The 22,481-nt window shown below is 32.5% G+C and overlaps 1 protein-coding gene across 5 annotated transcripts in view; it reads left to right on the plus strand.

Annotated features, from left to right (window-relative positions):
* Nucleotides 1-22,481, plus strand: part of CEP290 (centrosomal protein 290) — a 96,075-nt gene that overhangs the window by 37,213 nt on the left and 36,381 nt on the right. For all 5 annotated transcript variants that reach the window (XM_063075168.1, XM_063075164.1, XM_063075166.1 and 2 more), the window contains 10 exons: nucleotides 4,403-4,514; nucleotides 6,992-7,197; nucleotides 8,141-8,292; nucleotides 9,883-9,994; nucleotides 10,559-11,014; nucleotides 11,793-11,957; nucleotides 14,001-14,108; nucleotides 14,323-14,457; nucleotides 21,041-21,307; nucleotides 21,925-22,032. In XM_063075168.1, the coding sequence (XP_062931238.1) occupies nucleotides 4,403-4,514; nucleotides 6,992-7,197; nucleotides 8,141-8,292; nucleotides 9,883-9,994; nucleotides 10,559-11,014; nucleotides 11,793-11,957; nucleotides 14,001-14,108; nucleotides 14,323-14,457; nucleotides 21,041-21,307; nucleotides 21,925-22,032 (1,821 nt within the window). The remainder of the gene's footprint in view (nucleotides 1-4,402; nucleotides 4,515-6,991; nucleotides 7,198-8,140; nucleotides 8,293-9,882; nucleotides 9,995-10,558; nucleotides 11,015-11,792; nucleotides 11,958-14,000; nucleotides 14,109-14,322; nucleotides 14,458-21,040; nucleotides 21,308-21,924; nucleotides 22,033-22,481) is intronic.

Consider the following 22,481-nt stretch of genomic DNA (forward strand, 5'->3'; position numbering starts at 1 on the left):
ACCTGAAACTGGGTGATTTATAAAGAAAACAAAATTTATTGCTTACAGTTTCTGAGGCTGGGAAGACCAAAGTCCATCTGGTGGTGGCAGCAGTGACCCAGGGGTCTCACCCTGCAAGATGGTGGAAACAGAGAGAACAGAGAGACAGAAAGACAGACTCTCCTCTTCTTTTTAAAGCCCTCAGAACCATGTCCTTGACCACCATTGTTAATCCATTCACTGTGCAAGGTCCCACAATCCAATCTCTTTAAAGCTCCACCTTTCAATTACCGTAATAGGATTTCCCACCCTCTTAACAGTCACAGTGGAGACTAAGTTTCTAACACATAAAACTTGGGGGACACAATTCAAGCTTCAGGGAGTTTTGGAGGTATATAATTCAATCCACTGCTGTTGTTATTTATTAATAGTATCTAGGAGTAATCATGACAAGTTTACTTCTTACTGCTTTTGCCGAAGAGAGATAATTATGTTAATTTTTATAGAAAATTCTGAATATTTAGGTGTGGTAATAATTTCTTTTTTCCCATTCTGTATGTCCCCTCTTCTATCCTCTCTAGCATTAGAAAACCCTAGGTAAGAAATCTTCTGGAGATAACATGTCAATAAGTAATTTTTAGCTTTATTTTATCATTTTCCCATACAATATTTTTCTATCTTTTCTCAAAATTTAAAAAAAATTGATATTTCTTGTAATTTAATCTTTATCTTTTCATATATGCATTTACATACTAATTACTTCAGTTCAATAAAATGTGTTAAATGCCTGTGTCCCAGATGTTATAGCAACATAACAAAACCACTCCTTTTCCCAAAACTCAGTGCATAAAACAACTATTTTATTCTGCTCATAGATTTTGTGGGCCAGAATTCAGACAGTGAGGATGGCTCGTTTCTGGTCTGTAATACCTGGTTCCTCAGCAGAGAAGATTTTAAATACTAAGGGTGACTCAACACTGGGGGAGTGGAATCATATGAATGCTCCTTCACCTGCATATCTGATCCCTGGGCTGGAGTGACTCTTAAGGCTGATTCTGAGCTGGGCCTGTTTATCAGTGTCTCTCCATGTGATTTCTCCACACACTTTAGCTTCCTCACAACATGGCAGTCTCAGATTATATGACTACTCAGGATTTCAGTACTAGTGTTCTAATGAACAAGGTGGAAACCATGTTGTCTTCTGTGACTTAACTTTGGAAGTGACATAGTGTCATCTTCCTCTGTCTCTATTGCTTAAAGTAGTGCAAAGCTGCTGAGATATAATGAAAGGGAACATAGCCCCTACCTCTCAATGTAAGGAGTGTCAAAAAATTGTGGCTCTTTTTTTTTTTTTTAAATGTCACAGCCTGCTATTTTCAAGGAAATTTCCACCTGGCTTATTGACAGTTTCCCAAAACTCAACACGTGGAAGACTCTTTTCTATACTTTTTATCCAAGAGCCATCAGCCAGTTAAGAGACCCATTAGTTGGGTCTATATTCCTTTCTCTCCTGTACTTCCTGTATTTTAGTTATAACTTTAAATATCTTATACCTTTTCCTGTTGGTAATGTCTTATTTTTATTCTTTATTTTCTTTATTGTGGTAGCCATTACTTGTATCCCTATCTCCAGCCTTACGTACTCCTTACTGCCACTAGAATGATCATTCTAAGCATGAATCTGACCATGTCACTTTCTTATTTAAAACCATCAAAAGCTGCCAGTCACCTGAAAGGTAAAAATCAAGTTCCTCTTGTAATTAGTTCCCTATACTTACCTCATGTCATCTCCTGCTCTAAGGAGTTTCACAATTTATGTTTTAGAAATTGAACTACCAATTTTCTGCAACAGTATTTTCTCTTACATAAGTTTTTTTGTAAATGCTGTTTCCTCTGTCTAGAAAATCCTTTCCCTCTTCCAGTTTATCTGTTCAATGAATTTCTATTCATGTTTCAATGCTTTGTTCAGGCATTATGTTTTTCTTGGAACATCTGTCTTTATGGAAAAAATTCACTCTTCTGTCAGTACTAGTTCTATGTCTTGTATACAGTTCCGCTATTTATATTACATCATATTATATATGTTTATGTGTCTGCCTCCCTTACTGGAATATAAGCCTTGTGATATGAGGAGCTCTATTTAATGCATTTTTACATGTTTAGTTAGTATCTCCTGTTTGGCACAGAGTTATATCTAATACATGTTGACCTGAGAGAGTGATTAGTGGTATAGAGCCATAGTGCAAAGGTCATCAAATATGGTGATTAGAAAATCATTGATGCCTTTTGACAGTAAAATTTTATGAGAATAGACATGATAAAGATCAGATTTCGGAATATAAAGAACAAAGTGGATGATAAGGAGTTATAAAAACTGGATGGGGTAATAAGGCAATTCAAAAATTGGAAATTTGATAGTAGAAGAAGAAAAGAAAGATGTGGATTGAGGTAGAATCAAGGAGGGAATTTATTTTTTTTTTAATAAATGAGACCAATGAAGTTTGAGAAAAGAGGGAAAGAAAATTTAGAGCTAATAGGGAGAGAATGATGGCGATTAGAGATGAGAGTGGCATTAAGTGAGAATGAAATATGAGAAAATGGGATCTGGACCAAGAGTAAGATTATCCTGTGAAAGATGATGGAAAGAAGAAAAAAAAATGCATAGAAAGATATTTAAAACCCCCTCATCCATCTTTTATTTCCTTCTATGTATTCACAGTATCTAAAACTGTAATTGTGCACTTTACTAGAAAATCATATTTTAGTCCCATATTCTGCTTATTTCATCATAACATTCCGTTTTAAAAATCTCATTACCCTGTTTTTATTTTTCTTCATAATACTTATTACCTGACATTGTATTAGACATTGGCTTATTTTTCATCTTCTTCACTAAAATATAAATTGTCAGTTGTAATTTGTTTACCATTGAAAGCCATTGCTTAGAGTACCTGGCACATAGTAGCCATTCTGTTTGTTAAAAGAAAGAAAAAAGGAACTTAAAATATTGTATTTACTTTGCTAACTCTTACATGTATGTCTCTAGCCTCACTTTTTCTCAGAGCTCTATTCCATTATACAGAATTACTACTTGACAACTTAGATGTTTTAAGGGGATCGCAAATTTAACATATTCACAATGAGCTCCTGATTCTTGTTTCTCTCACAGTCGAATGTTCCTGTTTCAATATATTATGCTACTGTTGTCTATCCAGTTTGTCAAGGCAAATACCTTAGAGTTGTTCTCTAGCCATTCCTTTCCCCTCTCATTTTATGCTTCAAATGGAATTTACATGTGTTCTCTTTTCTCCATTCTCATTGCTACAGCATCATCACTCATGTGGTCTTCTACAGTATCTTCCTGACTAGTTTCCCTGATTTCTCTACTTGCTCCTTTATTTTTTCTTCACATTGCCGCCAGAATGATTGTTTAGAACTTCCTCCTTAAAGTCTTTAAATGATTTCCTATTATACATTAAATATGAAATTCCAGTTCCTTATCTTGGTATATACCATTAACTCCGTGGTATGGCCTGTGATTGCCTCTCCAGCTTTATCTTATACCACTCCTTATTCTCATTTTTGCTAAGTCTGCTCTGGTCCTCTAATACTCCAAATCTTTTCCTGCTTCAGACCTTTTTTTCTTCTTGGTTTTCTACTACTCCAAACCCTTACTTGCTTTAGAGCATCTGGGTTTACCTGTACATCAGCTCTTTCCATGACTAATTTCTTGTCAATACTGGCTCATTCTCATACCTTAAGTTTCAGCTTAAAGTACTACCTCTTTGGTGGTTAAGAACTTCTCGAATCACTCTATCTATGTACCTCCTTTTATTATTCTCTGGCTCTGCACCCTGTTTTCCTGTTTTGTTTTGTTTTGTTTTTTCTTTCTAGATCTTGACATTTTTAATGGATTTTTTTGTGTGTTTACCTGTTTATTGTCTGGCTTCCTCACCCTCTGCAACTCCTAACCCACACACATACACACAGACACTAAATTGTGAGGCCTATGAAGGTCAGAATTTTGTCTCTTTTCACCGTGAACATCCAGCACCTGTCACTGATGGCATGCTAGGGATGCTTAGTAATTGTATGTATGAATGAGGGAAGTAAATACTAGTTTGTGAAGGTTGTAAAACTCTTGGAGTATTCCAGCTTTGCTAAAGTGAACATATAGCTTTCATGGTAGAAGCTAATACTTAGAGATTTAGGGACCCATATTAGATACACAGGATTTTAATGATTATTTTTAAATAATATTTTGCATTATATAAGAATATGTACAAGTGTATATACATATTAAATATGGGGAGATTCTAATTTTGTAAAAATATGGATTGTGAGTTTTGAGAGATATTACATAAAGTTAAAAGACAATGATCTGAATTACAGTGCAATTTTTTAGTGATGCTTCTCTTATTTAGTGTGAAAATACATCCTTAAAAGAACAAGTGGAATCTATAAATAAAGAATTGGAGATTACCAAGGAGAAACTTCACACTGTTGAACAAGCCTGGGAACAAGAAAGTAAATTAGGTAAGTAAGTTTTATAACTCCAGTAATGTAAAATGATTAAGATCTAATAGTGAATATTTTTCATTTAAAATTCCTTTCCTATACTAGGTGAAAAGGAAGTATTTTGGTTAAAAAAATGAACTCTCTGCCTAACAGTTTAACTTAGCAGGCAGTTGATGAATAATATTACTAATCCCCATCAAAATGTGGCTTTCAGTTCTTAAATTACATTTGTTCCTAATAAGATCATATATGTTAAAAATTTATGACTAAATATAGCTATTTTGAACTATTTAACAATCAAAACAGGTGATAATTTTGAAATACCTGTATTTTAATAGTAGAATTATGAATTCTTCCACTGAGTGTAAAGTTATATTAGATATACATCATTTGATACTTTCAAGTTAAAAGATCACCATAAAACATCAAAAATAATTTGAAAATTTTTATTACTCATAGTTTCACTACTATATAGTCACATTTTTTGCTTATATATGCTTACATATTTTATGTACTATAAATTATAATAAACATTATTTGTTATATTCTGTATTCATTTAGTAGATATCAAAAATATTTCTGTTTTATTCATCATACTTATAAATGTAAATATTCATGAAATATCCTACTGTGTTTGAGTGATTAAATCACTAGCTTTTCTTATTTTTGCTATTGCTTATAGTGCTATCATGAACACCTTCATGTATATCTAACAGATATTACTGTTTCAAAAGTACTGAAATCTTTATGTTTTCTGCTAGGGTTTTCTGTATTAGTTTCTCAAATGATTATCCTAGTTTACAGAATTTTAATAATTTTATCTCATAGCATTGTGCTTTATAATTTTCAAATAAGTTTGCTGCTTTGGATAAGGTGTTTTTAAAATTTTTTTCCTAGATCTTAGAGCTCTAATGCTATTCAAGGTTTCTGTCAGTAGAGCTGTTTTATTAAATTGGTAACGAAGACATTTGGTTTACAGAGGCCCACATTGGGAAATCTAAAATAAGCTATTTTTAGAAATGTAATTTTTAATTCAATAAGAGATTAAATACGAATTAGTTTTCTTATAGCTCCTACATTAAAGAAGATACCATTTAAACTAAGATATAAAAGAGCATTACATACAATTTTAGTAAGTTCTCGGTTCATTTCATTCTCTCTCTTTAATAAGTGCCGTATTCTCCATAGAAGTTTCTTAATTTTCAAGTACCTTAATCTCTTTCAAACATGGCTTTATATCACTGAAGATTTCAGAACTTTTTCCTATTTCCTGTTGCCCTTATGTCTCTGTTTGAAAGTATCACTTCCTCAGCGTTTTTTATCCAGGAATTTGTTGGTGTTGAGCTGTTGTGCTCTACCCTTTCTTTAAGAAAACCCCCAACCCAGGAACATCAGATGGCTCATCTGCTTCAGTCTCTGTGACATGCTTCTTTTTGTTATCAGGGAGATTACACAATACAGAATGGAAAAGGGGTTTTATATTCTTTATATATTTATATTTAGTGCAGTTTTTTTGTTTCATTCATGGTGTTTAGGGTTGCCCGAATGAGTCTCTATTTCATAATGAATTGATTTACTAACATGTTTAACTTCTTTTAATAATCTCTTATTGTTAGTTGATCACTGCTTGCATCAGCTATTCTAAAATCATATATTTTAATGAAGTCCTTTTTAAAACTGAGACAGACACCAGTTTTTTCCTTTCAGAAAAGATATGTTACTTTGAGAAAGCTCAATTATAAAACTTGAATTTATGAAGCTGCTAAAATAGGAGGGGGCATTATTGGTATTATGAAAGACTATTTACAAAGTAAGTCACTGCTTAGTTCTTTTAAATAACTGGCTACCCTAAACATGAGTTTTAATTGAGTCAGCAAAAATCAAAACACTCTACCAAATTTTGTGGGTTTTTTCCTGTACTGTGTCTGTTATGCAAAACAAAAGTAATAAGTTCTTTCCTCCTCCCCAACAATGACTAAGTAACTAATGACACTTTTATGTGATATCATTTTATGGTAAATTGGAGGTTTTTGTTCTCTTTTCACTGAACCACAGACTTTCTTGTCTGAAGACAAGCCATATAACTACATATATAAGATTAGCGCATACAACTAATAAAAGAATGTAAAATATTTGATATTAGATGTGTACAAAGGCCAGATAATGCTTATGGTTCGAGAAGATCATATTTGATAAGATTTCTCAATCATGTGGCTTCAGGTTTAAGACCTTTCCACTGTTATTTCAATAATCCCATGAGAAACAGTTTTTTATTATTTGATTAATGAAGAACGTAAGTTCCAGAGAGATTAAGTGGTACAGGCATCATATAGGCAGGAAGTAGCAGCTAAGAATAGAATCCAGGTTGGTCATAATTCAAAAGCTCACCTGCTTTCCATGTAACTATATTGTCCCCTTTATATTCAATATCTGAAATATCTGGGATATAATTTTGATATAAACAACATGATTGACTTAAGTATTATTGCATATAGGAAATGAATCTAACATGGATAAGGCAAAGAAATCAATAACCAACAGTGACATTATTTCTATTTCAAAAAAAATTACTATGTTGGAAATGAAGGAATTAAACGAAAGGCAGCGGGCTGAACATTGTCAAAAAATGTATGAACACTTAAGGACTTCATTAAAGCAAATGGAAGAACGTAATTTTGAATTGGAAACCAAATTTGCTGAGGTTTGATGTTACAATTTTTATCATGCAATTAGTAAAGAATTAGTCTTGGTAGACATTGTATTATTGTTAAGAGGTTTGTATCTCCGAAGTAACATATTAATATAATGTTGTGTTTCATATAATGAATAAAAGATTTATTTTTAAATCTGAATTGTTTAAAAAGAGTATCTGCTGATATTTCTGTGAATGAGGTCTTGTTTTTCACCAATGTTACATTATTACATTTAATATGCAAAAAGATGTTATTTACTTAATAATGGAATTGCCTGCCACCACCATCCTTTCATTTAACAAATACTTATTCATTGCTACATGTCAGACCCTGTATGGAGGCTGGGACTATAGCAAGAAGCAAAATGCATAGTTATCTCTGCTTTCAGAGACTTTGCATTCTAAAAGGAGATTTTAGATTTTTTGATGTCAGAATCGTCAAACTGCCTTGCAGTAAACATAGATTGCATATAGTTGACAGTTTGTGATAAAACAACACTCTTACAGTGTTTGCTTACCTTGGAATTAATATATTTTTCAAAGCATATATGTCATTTTTGTTTATTTTAACTGAGTCACTAAATCTATATTAATAAGATTTTATTAACTAATTTGAATTTATTTATGGATGATATAATTGAAGTAAAATATAATGAGTTTACTGCATTCCAAGTAAATTAAGAATATCAGGAGTTCAGATATTATTAGTCAGTAAGTTGTCTGATTACAAATGACTTTTGGTGTATTGGAATATAACCAGAATTTTCATAATTTGTTCCTGACTCTTTTCTCTCTTTACCTTCTCCAATCTGTTCTTAACACTTTATATCCAATTTAGTATCTGTAGTAAGGCAAAGTAGAGGACTGCAGTACTCTGAAAGCCAAATTACGAGGACAACCTTGCCAAAAACTGGTATATCTGAACTTTTTTTTTAATGTTACTTTTTCTTAGCTTACTAAAATCAACTTGGATGCACAGAAGGTGGAACAGATGTTAAGAGATGAATTAGCTGATAGTGTGAGCAAAGCAGTAAGTGATGCTGATAGGCAACGGATTCTAGAATTAGAGAAGAATGAAATGGAACTGAAAGTTGAAGTGTCAAAGTAAGTGCATACAAACATCTTAGTCATTTGAATAGATGTGTGTCCTCTAACTTGACTTTAAGAAACCTAATTACAAATATACAGGGGTAATATTCTCAGTGGCAATCGATACTGGTTTCTGTCTATAAGAATAGTATTATTCTTATGTTATTAAGGTTGATTTTTTAAAAGTGTTAATAATAATATTGAAGACAAAATGACCTCTCAAGATTTTCATTTTTTAGAGTCCAGTAATATTATTGCAGAAAGCAGTGAATCAAGACCCTATGAGATCCAGTTCATCTTCTAATTTTTCTTGGGAGGCGGAGATGGAGAAGGAATGGTTAATTTCTTCACTTTAATGAAGGAGTTATATTACCTCTTCTACATGTTTTTTAAAGTTGTTGTAAAAAAATAATGAAAAATCCAGATTTTCATTTAATTTACATATATTAGGTACTGTGCAAGGTATTAAACATATATTAAGTTGTACAGTTATGCTTAATAACCCTGAGGTAACATTGTTATTTTTATTTTACATGAGGAAACAGACCAGCTACTTTAGAATACAAAATATAAGGAGTAAGTCCTGTATGACAGACAGACGCTGTTTATTCACTATTTTGTAATTAAGTGCTACTTCAGAAGAAAAGTATGAGGAGCACTGAGTTAATCTGTCAAGCATGAATAAATTAGTAAAGATGTTTTTATGGCTTACACCTAAAGTTATAGCCATTCCTTTGGAGCCTTGATAGTCCTCTTGTGAATATCAGTCTTGCCAGCCTTTTTCACTATGAAGGACTCCTTTTTTTCATTCTTCCTCTCTTCTCATGGACCTCACCTTTGAAATAAACTAATTTATAATTATTCATTTTATCATATTTTATTAATTAAAACTTATATAACTGGCAATGAGAGCTTCTGATCAGTGTGAGGATATCTGGCTTATCTGTCACACATGGCTAAAATTATTCAGCCCAAAGCAAAGAAACTTTACATTTTACTTTGTCTGTATTGTCTTATCATAGTAATCATAAGGGAAATTGAAGGGCTTATCATCAGCTCCCCCCCACTTTTTGTAATTGTAGTAAATGCATACTTTGTTTTTTTTCACATTTCTGATGACTTGTGAATTAAGGTAAAACAAATGAAAACCTACATTAATCTACCTATGGCACCTAGAAATTTTTTAAATTTCTGTATTCTTAACTATGTGATGGTGTCAGATAAACCTACTTAATACCCTATTCTAGTAGATCCCAAATTATAAATATCTTGTGAAAAAAAGTGTGAGAGAAGGGGTTCTTTGGCCATATACATTTATTAAGAACAATTCAAGATAATTATTTATATTAGAACTTCTCAGAACATTTAATATGATATTATATATTATAAATTTTCAAAGGGGAGAGATGTTGGGAATGGAGTTTTTTTGTAGGACTTTGTTAATCTCTCATGAATTATATTTCATGAAACAGTTCAGGAAACACTGCTTTACTATTTTATACAAAGAAGAGATGCTGAAAACTAATGGCTGTTCTAGAAAGGGGTCTAGAAATTTGGAATTTTGGTATTTACTTAGAGAATTTTTTCTGAAATATCACTTTCTAGACTGAGAGAGATTTCTGATATTGCCAAAAGGCAAGTTGAAATTTTGAATGCACAGCAACAGTCCAGGGAAAAGGAAGTAGAGTCTCTCAGAATGCAGTTGCTAGAGTATCAGGTATGTGCAGTATTAGCTCTTCTATATATAATCCACTTTTTTCCTAAATTCACATGAAATATTGGGATGATTTTATAGTTTTAATCAGAAGATATGTCATCAAGAGGCTCCTATTCTTGTTAGTTGGAACCTGATTAGAAAAATTCTTTTGAAATTTGAAATACCATTCATAATTCAGAAAAGCATTTAAGTGCCTTCAGATGTATCATGCTGGCTGCTGATCAAAGTTAAGACACTGAGAAGTACTGTCTTTTTGGGGGGGATAAAAAAATACACATTGTCTACATCAGAATTATACTAATATTGAAATATGAATATGGAAGTTAAAAAAATACAGTACTATTCTGTTATTTAGTTAGATTTGTATTTTAAGTATATTTGATTCTGAGTTTTTTCTTTTATAATTCTTTGGTAATTATTTATATTAAAGCAAAATTAGATTATTATAGGATCTCTGTACCACACTGCTTTAAAATTTTATTTAGTAAAGTATGATTTTTAAATCCATGATGTTTCATTGGGAAAACTTGAAACTTACTACAAATATGTATTTTTTAATATTAGGCACAGTCTGATGAAAAGGCACTAATTGCCAAGTTGCACCAACATATTGTCTCTCTTCAAATTAGTGAGGCTACTGCTCTTGGTAAGTTGGAGTCAGTTGCATTTAAAGTGCAGAAGATGGAGGCCTACAATTTGCGCTTAGAGCAGAAACTCGATGAAAAAGAACAGGCTCTATATTACGCTCGTTTGGAGGGGAGAAATAGAGCAAAACATCTGCGCCAAACAATTCAGTCTCTACGACGACAGTTCAGTGGAGCTTTACCCTTGGCACAACAAGAAAAATTCTCTAAAACAATGATTCAATTACAAAATGACAAACTTAAGGTAATGCAAGAATTGAAAAATTCTCAACAAGAACGTAGAAATATGGAGAACAAAACATTGGAGATGGAATTAAAATTAAAGGGCTTAGAAGAATTAATAAGCACTTTAAAGGATGCCAGGGGAGCCCAAAAGGTAAACATTGATTTTAAGTTCTTAGTATGTCCTATATGAAAAATGCCTGATATACAACCAAAATTCCAATTATAATTTATTAATTTAGATTTTGTAAATTTGGAATTATAGCTATTTGAATGTCTATTATTTGTAAAAATAAAATGAGACTTTTCTAAGCAAAAATTTTAGTAGAAATGCTTGTATAATAGTGAAGAATTTTAAACACTTTAAAAAGTTTGTATATATTTATTAAATGCTCATTATAGATGTTCTTAAACATTGTAGTGGTTATCAGTTGAATTCTACTTTTCCTAATTATTATCTGTTTAAAATTATTTAGAAGTAGTAGACCCTTATTTATTTTTAAATATGATTTGGTTTTTATCCCCCTTTGGAAAGAATTAAATGAAAAATAATTATCTTGCAGTTCTCTAGCCTATTCTCTAGGCTAGAAATACTTCAGATTTCCATTTTTGAAAGTAGTACCAATAGTTCAGTATATGCTCACAGTAAGTGCTCAGTAAATATGTAATAATGAAAAACTGAAAACGATCGTTAACGGTATCTATTCTAACATAATTTGAAGAATGTTTTATTGTAAGATCTCACATATTCTTAAAAAAGTCTGTGGAAATACTAAATAAACTTTGCCATGTGACTCTACCAAGAATAACTTTATGTCTTATTTTATTATAGAATGTCCATTAATTTCAATGAAAATCGTTATTATCAATGGAGAAATATATTATTTACTTATACAGCATTTACATTTGTATATATAATTTGTAAATCTTAGGTAATCAATTGGCATATGAAAATAGAAGAACTTCGTCTTCAAGAGCTTAAACTAAATCGAGAATTAGTTAAGGATAAAGAAGAAATAAAATATTTGAATAATATAATTTCTGAATATGAGCATACAATCAGCAGTCTGGAGGAAGAAATTGTGCAGCAGAACAAGGTTTCATTTTATATTTCTTTTGGTGACTTTGCTAAGATTTTAAACATAAGAACATTGCTTGAGTGACTCGATTATTGTAATTGAATAAAGCTCCGATTCGTAATGGGTTTATAAAAGAATCTGTTTCCTTTTTTTTTCTTTTATACAAAATATTTTAACATTTATTTGTACATATTTGTGGATTATAGTATGTTGATACACTGCATTGGGGTAGGTAGCATAGTTTTGTACCCATTAGTCCACCACTTCTCCTCCTCCCTCCTCCCCCACAACTGTTATTCTAAGCTCTATTTCTATGAGAACCACTTTTTAAAATTTTTTTAGATTCCACATACGAGTGATATCATGCAGTATTTGTCTTTCTGTGCCTGACTGACTTTACTTAAGATGATGGTTTCCAGTTCCATCCATGTTGCTGCAAATGACAGGATTTTTTTTTTTTTTTTCGATAGCTGAGTAGTATTCCATTGTGTATATATACCACAGTTTTATCCATTTATTCATTGATGTACATTTAGGTTGATTCCATCTCTTGGCTGTTGTAAATAGTGCTGCAATGAACATGGGAGTACCAGATGTCTCTTTGATACATTGGTTTCTTTTCCTTTGGGTATATAACCAGTAGTGGGATAGCTTGGTAATAGTGTAGATCTATTTTTAGTTCTCTAATTAACCTCCATACTGTTTTCCACAGTGGCTATACCAGTTTACACTCCCACTAGCAATATCCTTGTCAGCATTTGTTATTTTTTGGCTTGTTGATAATAGCCATTCTAACTGGCATGAGATGATATGTCATGTGGTTTTTAACTTGGATTTCCCTGATGAATTTTTTCATGGGCCCGTTGGAAAATGCATATTTATTTATTTAGTTGTTGTAACAGTAGTCTTAAACTTGAAAGGAGCAATAAGCAAACTTACTTGGTAAGTTAATTTTTATTGCAATATTGGTTACTTGACTTTTCACAGTTATAAGTTTCTACTGGCTCTCACTGATCGGAGTAGAAGACAGCTTGGTGTAGAATAAAAGACATGCTTTGGAGGCAGGTGAAATTCATCAAGCACATGCTTGCCTCAGAGATTTTGTTGTCCCCTCTGCTTAGATTGTTCTTACCCTAGAAGCCTGTGGTGTTTATGCTTTCACTACCTTCAGGTCTTAGCTCAAATGTCCTACCTTCTCAGTGCAGCCTTCACCAGCCATCCAGATTGGTAAATCCTACCATCAAGATTCCCTAAATAGATATTACTTATCTTCATTTTTCTCTATAACACTTCTCACAGTTTAACATTACATACTTATTTGTTTATTATAGGCTGTCTCCCCTTTACTAGAATATAAATTCCATGGTGTAAAGCTAGGGCTTACAGACCCCTCGAGTCTGTTGCACAGACTGGTTTACAAACTCTCCACATGGAAGTCTGTGAGCTAGGTAGTAGAAAAAAAAAAGTTTCTGGGAGCCATGGGTATAGAAACATGAATGGGTTTTATTCAGATCTAGGAGCAACTATCTCTGAGAGTTCTGAGAAGCACTGTGGATCAGAGCTGTTAGTCTTTTATACTTAAGTCCACAACCCTGGACACCTGGGTGCCCATACACAATTTACATTAAGTAGTAACAAGGAACACCTGAGGATATTTACAGCAAATGCTTGGCAGGATTCTAAACATGGAGGGGCCCTGACATTTTCCTGTTTTTCCCAACACATGGTTACAGGAACTTTGTTTTGTTCACTGGGGTTTTTTTCACTTCCTAGAATAGTTCTTGGCACATAGTATATTGTTAAATATGCTTTGTATGGCTGGCTGGATGGATAGATGGATGGATGGATGGATTGAAATCCTGACTTCACATCTGCCTGTCTCTGTGATCGTAGGCCAGTTACTCCACGCTCTTTGAGTTTATATCCTTTTCCTTAAAATGAGAATAATCATAGTGACCTCAATGGGTTGTTATGAGGATTAAGTAAGAAAATACATGTAAAACATCTGTTATATATGTGGTATCTCTGTATGCATATTTGATATAAATTGTCTTTTTTCAGTTTCATGAAGAAAGACAAATGGCCTGGGATGAAAGAGAAGTTGAGCTGGAACGTCAAATAGACATTTTTGACCGTCAACAAAATGAAATACTAAATGCAGCACAAAAGGTATGTGTGATTGATACTGTTTGCTACTGTGTAGCACAGCCTAGAGTGTTAATCGATAGATATATTTTCTAAATCTGTTTTGATTTGAATTGATGTTATCTTTTTATATTTAAAACACAACTGGGGTTTAAACTATGTTTTGTCATACAGTCGTAAAAATTAATATTCTCAATGCTACAATTGATTTTTTTTAAAACATGCTATTTCTTAATAGTTTGAAGAGGCTTCAGGATCAGTGCCAGACCCTAGTATGCCCATTCCAAATCAACTTGAGATTGCTCTAAGAAAAATTAAGGAGAATGTTCGCATAATCCTACAAACACAGGCAGCTTGCAAATCACTACAAGAGGTAATTAGATGAATTTGCATTTCGTTTAGTATATTATCGGGTATGTTTGTGGAATTTTCTAAATAACATTTATTAATGAGAATGAAGCATAGAATGATTAATCTATTGCTAATTCCACTCTCTACTGTCCTGTGTTTCCAATAAATAATAATGAATACCTGATACGGCTAATTTAAATTAACTGTATATCAGTCTATTCTTTTATTTATTTGAGATATAATAATTTTGTTTTATTGTGTATTGGTTGTAGACAAGATAATTATAACGTGTAAATTTATAAGAATAAAATAGCATTGTGTCTCTACCAACCAGTTTAAACCAGTTTAAGATACGAACATAACAAGTACATTTCTAAGTTCCTGTGTGTACCTTGCCTACCCTTTTGCCTACCCCAGCCCTGCCTAGGGATAACTGCTTAATGTTTAAACATTATAATTTTGTTTGATTTCTTTATTTTTATAGCAGTTTCAGCTGTATAGAGAAATAGAGCAGAAACTACAGATTGTTTACCATACCCTCCTCTCACCCACATATACAGTTTCTTCTATTATTGACTTATTGCATTCATGTGGTACATTTGTTATAATTACGAATGAATATTGATCTATTGTTATTAACTTAATTTTATATTAGAGTTCCCCTTTTTGTATTGTATAGTTCTGTGGGTTTTGCCTAATGCATAATGTTGTGTATTCACCATTACAGTATCACACAGAATAGTTTTACTGCCCTAAAGTCCTCTGTACTACACCTATTCATCCCTCTCTCCTTCCTTTCCTCATTCCCTGAAATCCTGGAAACCACTGATTTTTTATTTTTTTTCCTTATCTCGGGCATTCAACATTTCATTATGTTGGGAATGTTCAAAATCCTCTCTTCTTTCAGAATCCCCTCTTCTTGCTAATTGTAACTATACAATAAATTAATTATAGTCACCCTACAATGCTATGGAACACCACATATTATTCCTCCTATATAGCTGTACTTTGTATCTCTTAATCAACCGCTCACTATTGCCCCTACCCACACCCTTTTCAGCCTCTGGTAACCACCATTCCATTCTCTACTTCTTTGTGATCAACTTTCTTAGCTTACACTTATGAGTGAGAACATGCACCATTTCTCTTTCTGTTCCTGACCTACTTCCCTTAACGTAATGTCCTCCAAACTCATCCATGTTGCTGCAAATGATAGCATTTCATTCTTTTTCTATGGCTGAGTGATATTCTATTGTGTATATATACCACATTTATTTATCCACTCATTGATGGACACCAGTTGATTCCATATCTTGGCTATTGTGAATAGTGCTGCAATAAATGTGGGAGTGCAAATCTGTCTCCGATTTACTGATTTACTGATTTACTTTCCTGTGGATATTTACCCAGTAATGAGATTGCTGGATCATATGGTAGTTCTACTTGTAGTTCTCTGAGGAACCTTCAGACTGTTTTCCATAATGGTTATACTAATTTACGTTCCCACCAACAGTGTGTAAGAGTTCTCATTTCTGTGAATCCTCGCCAGCATTTGTTATTTTCTGTCTTTTTGATGATAGCCATTCTGAGTGGAGTAAGATGATATCTCATGGTTTTGATTTGCATTTCCCTGATGATTAGTTATGTTGAGCTTTTTTTTAATACTCTTGTTGGCCATTTGTATGTCTTCTTTTCAGAAATGTCTATTTACTTCATTTGCCTATTTTTAAATCAGATTATTTGTTTTCTTGCTATTGAATTGTTTGTATATTGAATTCCTTGTATATTCTGGATATTAATCCCTTGTCAGATGCATAGTTTGCAAATATTTTCTCCCATTGTGTAGATGGTCTCTTCGCTCCGTTAATTGTTTCCCTTGCTGTCCAGAAGCGTTTTAGTTTGATATAATCTCATTTGTCTATTTTGCCTGTGCTTTTGAGGTCCTCTTCATAAAGTCTGTGCTCAGACCAGTGTCCTAGATCATTTCCCTTGTATTTTCTTATGGAAGTTTCATAGTTTCAGGTCTTACATTTAAGTCTTTAAACCATTTTGAGTTGATTTTTGTGTATGGTGAAAGATAGGAATCTAGTTTCATTCTTCCGCATATGGCTAACCAGTTTTCCCCGCACCATTTATTGAAGAGACTGTCCTTTCCCCAATTGACATCTTTATCGAAAATCAGTTCACTGTAAATACATGGCTTTATTTCTTGGTTCTCTATACTGTTCCATCGGTCTGTGTGCCTGTTTTTATGCCAGTACTATGCTATTTGGTTACTATAGCTTTATAGTATACATAATAGTTACTATATACTAAATGTAAAAATATATAGTTACTATAGCTTTTTGAAGTCAGGTAGTGTGATGCCTCCAACTTTGTTCTTTTTGCTCAGGATTGCTTTGGCTATTTGGGGTCTTTCGTGGTTCCATATGAATTTTAGGATTGTTTTTTCTATTTCTGTAAAGTATGTCATGGTACTTTGATAGAAATTGCATTGAATCTGTAAATTGCTTTCGGTAATATGGTCATTTTGACAATATTAATGCTTCCAACCCATGAATATGGAATGTTTTTCTATTTTTTTGTGTCCTCTTCAATTTCTTTCATCAGTGTTTCATAGTTTTTGTTGTGGAGATCTTTCATCTCCTTGATTAAATTATTTTCTAGGTATTTTAATTTTTTGTAACTATTATAAATGGGATTGCTTTATTGATTTCTTTTCATCTTGCTCATTGGTGTATAGAAATGCTACTGATTTTTGTATGTTGATTGTGTATACTGCAACTTTAGTCAATTTGTTTAGCAGTTCTAAAAGTTTTTTGGTGGAATTTTTGGGTTTTTCTATATATAACATTGTGTCATCTGCAAACAGGGTGTATTAGTCCATTTCTGTTGCTTATAACAAAATACCTGGTACTGAATAATTTATAAGAAAATGAGATTTATTGCTTACAGTTTCTGAGGCTGGGAAGTCCAAAATCCAGAGAACACATCTGGTGAGGGTTTTCCTTGGTGGTGGCTTTAGTGACACAGGGTATCATATTGCAAGATAATAAAAGCAGAGAGAGATAGCTCTAATGCACTCTCCTTTTAAAGTCTTCAGAACCATGCTCACAACCACTATTAAACCATCAACTTAATCACTTCTTCAAGGCTCCACCTTTCAATTACCATAATAGGATCTCCTACCCTTAAGAGTGACAGAGGGACATTCAATCCAAAGCATAGGGACATTTGACTTGCTCTTTTCCAGTTTGGATGCCCTTTATTTCATTCTCTTGCCTAATTGCTCTGGCTAGGACTTCTGGTACTACATTGAATAAGAGTGGAGAGAGTGGGCATCCTTGCCTTATTACAGTTCTTAGAGAAAGAGCTTTCAGCTTTTCCCTCTTCAGAATGATGTTAGCTCTTGGTTTGTGATATATATAGCCTTTATTGTGTTGACGTACATTCTCTCTGTGCCTAATTTGTTGAGGTTTTTATCATGAAGGGATTTTGAATTTTATCAAATGTTTTTTCTGCATAAGTGAGATGATCACATGGTTTTTGTCCTTTATTCTGTTGATGTGATGTATCATGTTTATTGATTTCTGTATGTTGAACCAACCTTTACATCCCTGGGATAAATCCTATTTGACCATGGTGAGTTATCTTTTCAACAAGCTATTGGATTCAGTTGCTCATATTTTGTTGAGGATTTTTGCATCGGTGTTCATCAGGGATATTGACTGTAGTTTTCTTTTTTTGTTGCATCGTTGTCTGGTTTTGGTATCAGGGTAATGCTGGCCTCAAATAGAATGAGTTTGGAAGAGTTCTCTCCTCTTCAGTGTTTTAGAAGAGTTTGAGAAAAGTTGGTATTAATGCTTTTTTAAATGTTTGGTAGAATTCAGCTGTAAAGTATCTAGTCCTGAGCTCTTCTTTAATGGGAGGCTTTTTATTACTGATTCAATCTCATTACTTATAATTGGTCTATTCAGGTTTTCTATTTATTCTTGGTTTATTCTTGGCAGATTGTATATGTCCAGGAATTTATTTATTTTCTCTAGGTTTCCCAATTTGTTGGCACGTAGTTGTTCATAATAATCTCTTATGATTCTTTGTATTTCTGTAATATCAGTTGTGATGTCTCCTTTTTCATTTCTATTTATTTAAGACTTTTTTTTTCTTGGTTAGGCTAGCTAATGGCTTGTCAGTTTTGATTATCTTTTAAAAAAAACAATAATTTGTTTTGTCAATCTTGTATTTTGGGGGTGGGGGTTCTCAATTTTGTTTATTTCTGCTCTGATCTTTATTATTTCTTTTGCTAATCTTGGGTTTGGTTTGTTCTTGCTCTTTTAATTTCTTAGGATACATTGTTATTTGAAATCTTTCTTCTTTTGATGTGGGCATTTATTGCTATAAACTTCTCTTTTGGTACTGCTTTGACTGTTTCCCATGGGCTTGGGTATTGGGTATGTCATATTTCTGTTTTCATTTGTTTCAAGAAACTTTTAAATTTTTAAAAAATTTCTTCTTTGACCCAGAGGTCACTCAGAGTATGTTGTTTAGTCTCCAAGTATTTCTATAGTTTTGGGGGTATCTCTTGTTAAAGATTTACAGTTTTATTTCATTGTGGTCAGAGAAGATGCTTGATATGATTTCAGGTTTTTTATATTTGTTGAGTCTTATTGTGTGGCTTAACATATGGTCATTCCTGGAGAATGTCCCATGTGCTAGTGAAAAGAATGTGTATTCTACAGCTGTTCGATGGAATGTTTTATAAATATCAGTATAGTCCATTTGGTCTGTGGTGCAGTTTAAATCCAATGTTTCTTTGTTGACATTCTGTCTAGACGATCTGTCCAATGCTGAGAGTGGGGTGTGATGTTCCAAACTATTATTGTAGTGAGGTCTATCTCTCCCTTTAAGTCTGACAATATTTGCTTTATATATCTGGGTGCTCCAATGTTGGGTGCATATATATTTATTATATTGTTTAATTGACCACTTTAACATTATATAATGACCTTCTTTTTCCGTTTTTACAGTTTTTGACTTAAAGTCTCTTTTATCTGATATAAGTATAGCTACTCCTGCTTGCTTTTGGTTTCCATTGGCATGGAATCTTTTCCAATCCCTTCCCTTTAAGTCTATGTGTGTTTATAGGTGAAGTGAGTTTCTCGAAGGCAGCATATTGTTGGATCTTATTTTCTTATCCATTTGGCCAGTCTATATCTTTAAATTGGAGAATTCGGTCCACTTACATTTAAGGTTATTATTGATTGGTGAGGACTTAGTCCTGCCACTTTGTATATACATTTTTGGTTGTTTTGTGTATCTCTGTTCCTTTCTTCCTCACTTATTTTTATCATTGGAGTTTGGTATTTTTCTGTAGTGATAAAGTTTTATTCCTTTTTCTTTCCCAGTTGTGTACCTGCTTTACTAGTGAATTTTATTCCTTCATTTGTTATCTTAATGTGGTTATTTTCCTTTCACTTCCAGCTGTAGAACTCCCTTGAGCATTTCTTTTAAGGTTGTTCTAGTGGTGATTAATTCCCATAGTAAACTTTTTATTTTTTAATTTAAAGTGAAAACAATGATTCTATGAATTCACTATTCATGTAATAATTACTTGTTACTTTTGAGCAGACTGATCAATAATAGTGATCGTGAAAGATCATTTAATTGTAACTTTATGAGCAGTATGTTTCCTTCCCCTGTATGATCTTTTTACTTTTATTTATTTTAATGTTTTATTTTAAAGTGTGTGTTGAGTATGCTATGAATCCGTTTTCAGGTCATTCCTTTAATGGGTGGTTAAAGGTTGGAAGGTGAACTGTAATTTACTTATTAGTTTAATCTAGGTCTTAAATTTGATTGATAGGTGATCACAACTGTTTTTATTAAATTATTCAGAAAATAATATAAAGTGAATATTATTTTCATTTTAGATTCCGTCTAAACATTTTAGCTTTAAGTTCATTTAAAAACAATTTTTCAAGTAAAATTATATGTTTTCAATTAATTCAGGAAAGTTAGGTTTTCTTCAGTAGTTGTAAGATTTGTATTTATGTGAATTGCCCCTTAGTTACTAGGTTTAAAATATCTGTTAATCCTCTTGAAGAGTATAAACTTTTTTCTGTTCTGTTTTAATAAATTGCAGATATTAACATAGGTATTCATCATTTTGGGCCACTAAAATTCCTGTTTTGTATTCAGCAGAGTTTTATGGATTAGTCTTCTAGTGTTCTAATAGTTAATGGACCTAAATAAAAAGAATGCTTTGTTACATTTTCTTATTAAATCTAGCACCACCCACATTTCTAGTTCTAAACTGCAACATCTAAATAAAGCACCTTAATTAAATTTCATTTTATTATAACAATGAAGTATTTAACACAAGATAATCTTATAAATAAGTTAAAGTATGCATGCAGCTAACTGTGCTGTCATATAAATACACTCAATTTAACCTTATTAAATACCAGATGGGTGTTGTAAATATGATGTGAAAAATAAAGTGAAACTCCTTTTTTTGCTTATAACTCATATAAATAAAATTCAGATGGAACATTTTAAAGGAAAAAAATATACTTTAATAATTTATTGTGATTTGATCATTTCAGAAGCTAAAAGAAAAAGAATCTGCCCTGTGGTTAGCAGAGCAAAATATTCTGTCAAGAGACAAAGTAATCAATGAACTGAGGCTTCGATTGCCTGCCACTGCAGAACAAGAAAAGCTGATAGCTGAGCTAGTCAGAAAAGAGGTGGAACCAAAATCTCATCACACATTGAAAATTGCTCATCAGACCATTGCAAATATGCAAGCAAGGTTAAATCAAAAGGAAGAAGTGTTAAAGAAATATCAACATCTTCTAGAGAAAGCCAGAGAGGTATTTTATTATATCATGTTATGCTATTTTATTTATTATCATGTTTTTTAGTCAAATGCCAGATATTATCTTTCTCTAAAGTGGTAGTTCATTTCTTACCTTCAAATGATTCTATTTAGAAATCGTTATTTTTGTGTGATTGGATTACCGACCTGACAGTAAAACTGGCAGTTTATGTATGCATATCCTTCTCCTGTGGACTAGCAAAAACAGGAATAGCTGTCATGGTGAAACTATATGATTTTCAAAAATATCAATTGAGTTTATAGGTAAAAATTAAGGCAGTAAGTTAGAATGAAATCTGTCACTCTGGTACCAGTGGAAATCAGATTTTGGGGGGGAAATCTAACATTTTTGAAAAAAATTTAGAAATAAGGTAAGAGCTGATAGATACATGTTATTTTAACATTCAGAATAAATTAATGGTCTGAGGCTGGGCTTGTAACTTGAACACGTGCTAGGGGAGGTACGTACTGGTCTAAATAGATACATGTGGATATTGTTCCCTATCTCAAAGGGATTTTAGAATATTAAAGATATTAAAATATTTAAGATTTTTGGAAGTGAATTTATTTGAATCACAATTTAAAATATAGTTTTGATATTCTGTAAAACAGGAGCAAAGGGAAATTGTTAAGAAACATGAGGAAGACCTTCATATTCTTCATCATAAATTAGAACTACAAGCTGATAGTTCACTCAGTAAATTCAAACAAACAGCTTTGGTAAGAGTCTAAGAACTTTGTCCTATTTTTTATTGATTTTTGAGATCATATAATTAAAAATTTAGCTTTTCTGTATTCCAGATTATGAGTCACCCTACCTTTTTGTTGCCAAAATAATCTTCTGAAAGTAGAGCTCTGATCATTCCTCTCCCTAAACCCAAATTCTTCAGTAACTAACCACTGCTCACAAAATCATGTTTATAATTCTTAGCTGTGTACTCAAAACCTTCCATGAACCTACCTGTCTTTTTAAAATTCAATCATGGTAAGTTTTCCTGTATCTCCTGCTTTTCATCTTCTGAATTCAGTTCATACTTGCCTCTTTTGATCATTCTTTCTGTTCGGGTGAAATGACCTTTCATCTCTTAATGTGCAACCGTAGCATCTTTAAGCCTTACATCCTTAATTCAATCGACATTTATTGATCCTCTACCATAAAAGTATAGACA

The sequence above is a fragment of the Cynocephalus volans genome, chromosome 12 (genome assembly GCF_027409185.1).
Source record: "Cynocephalus volans isolate mCynVol1 chromosome 12, mCynVol1.pri, whole genome shotgun sequence".
In the NCBI taxonomy this organism is placed as follows: domain Eukaryota; kingdom Metazoa; phylum Chordata; class Mammalia; order Dermoptera; family Cynocephalidae; genus Cynocephalus; species Cynocephalus volans.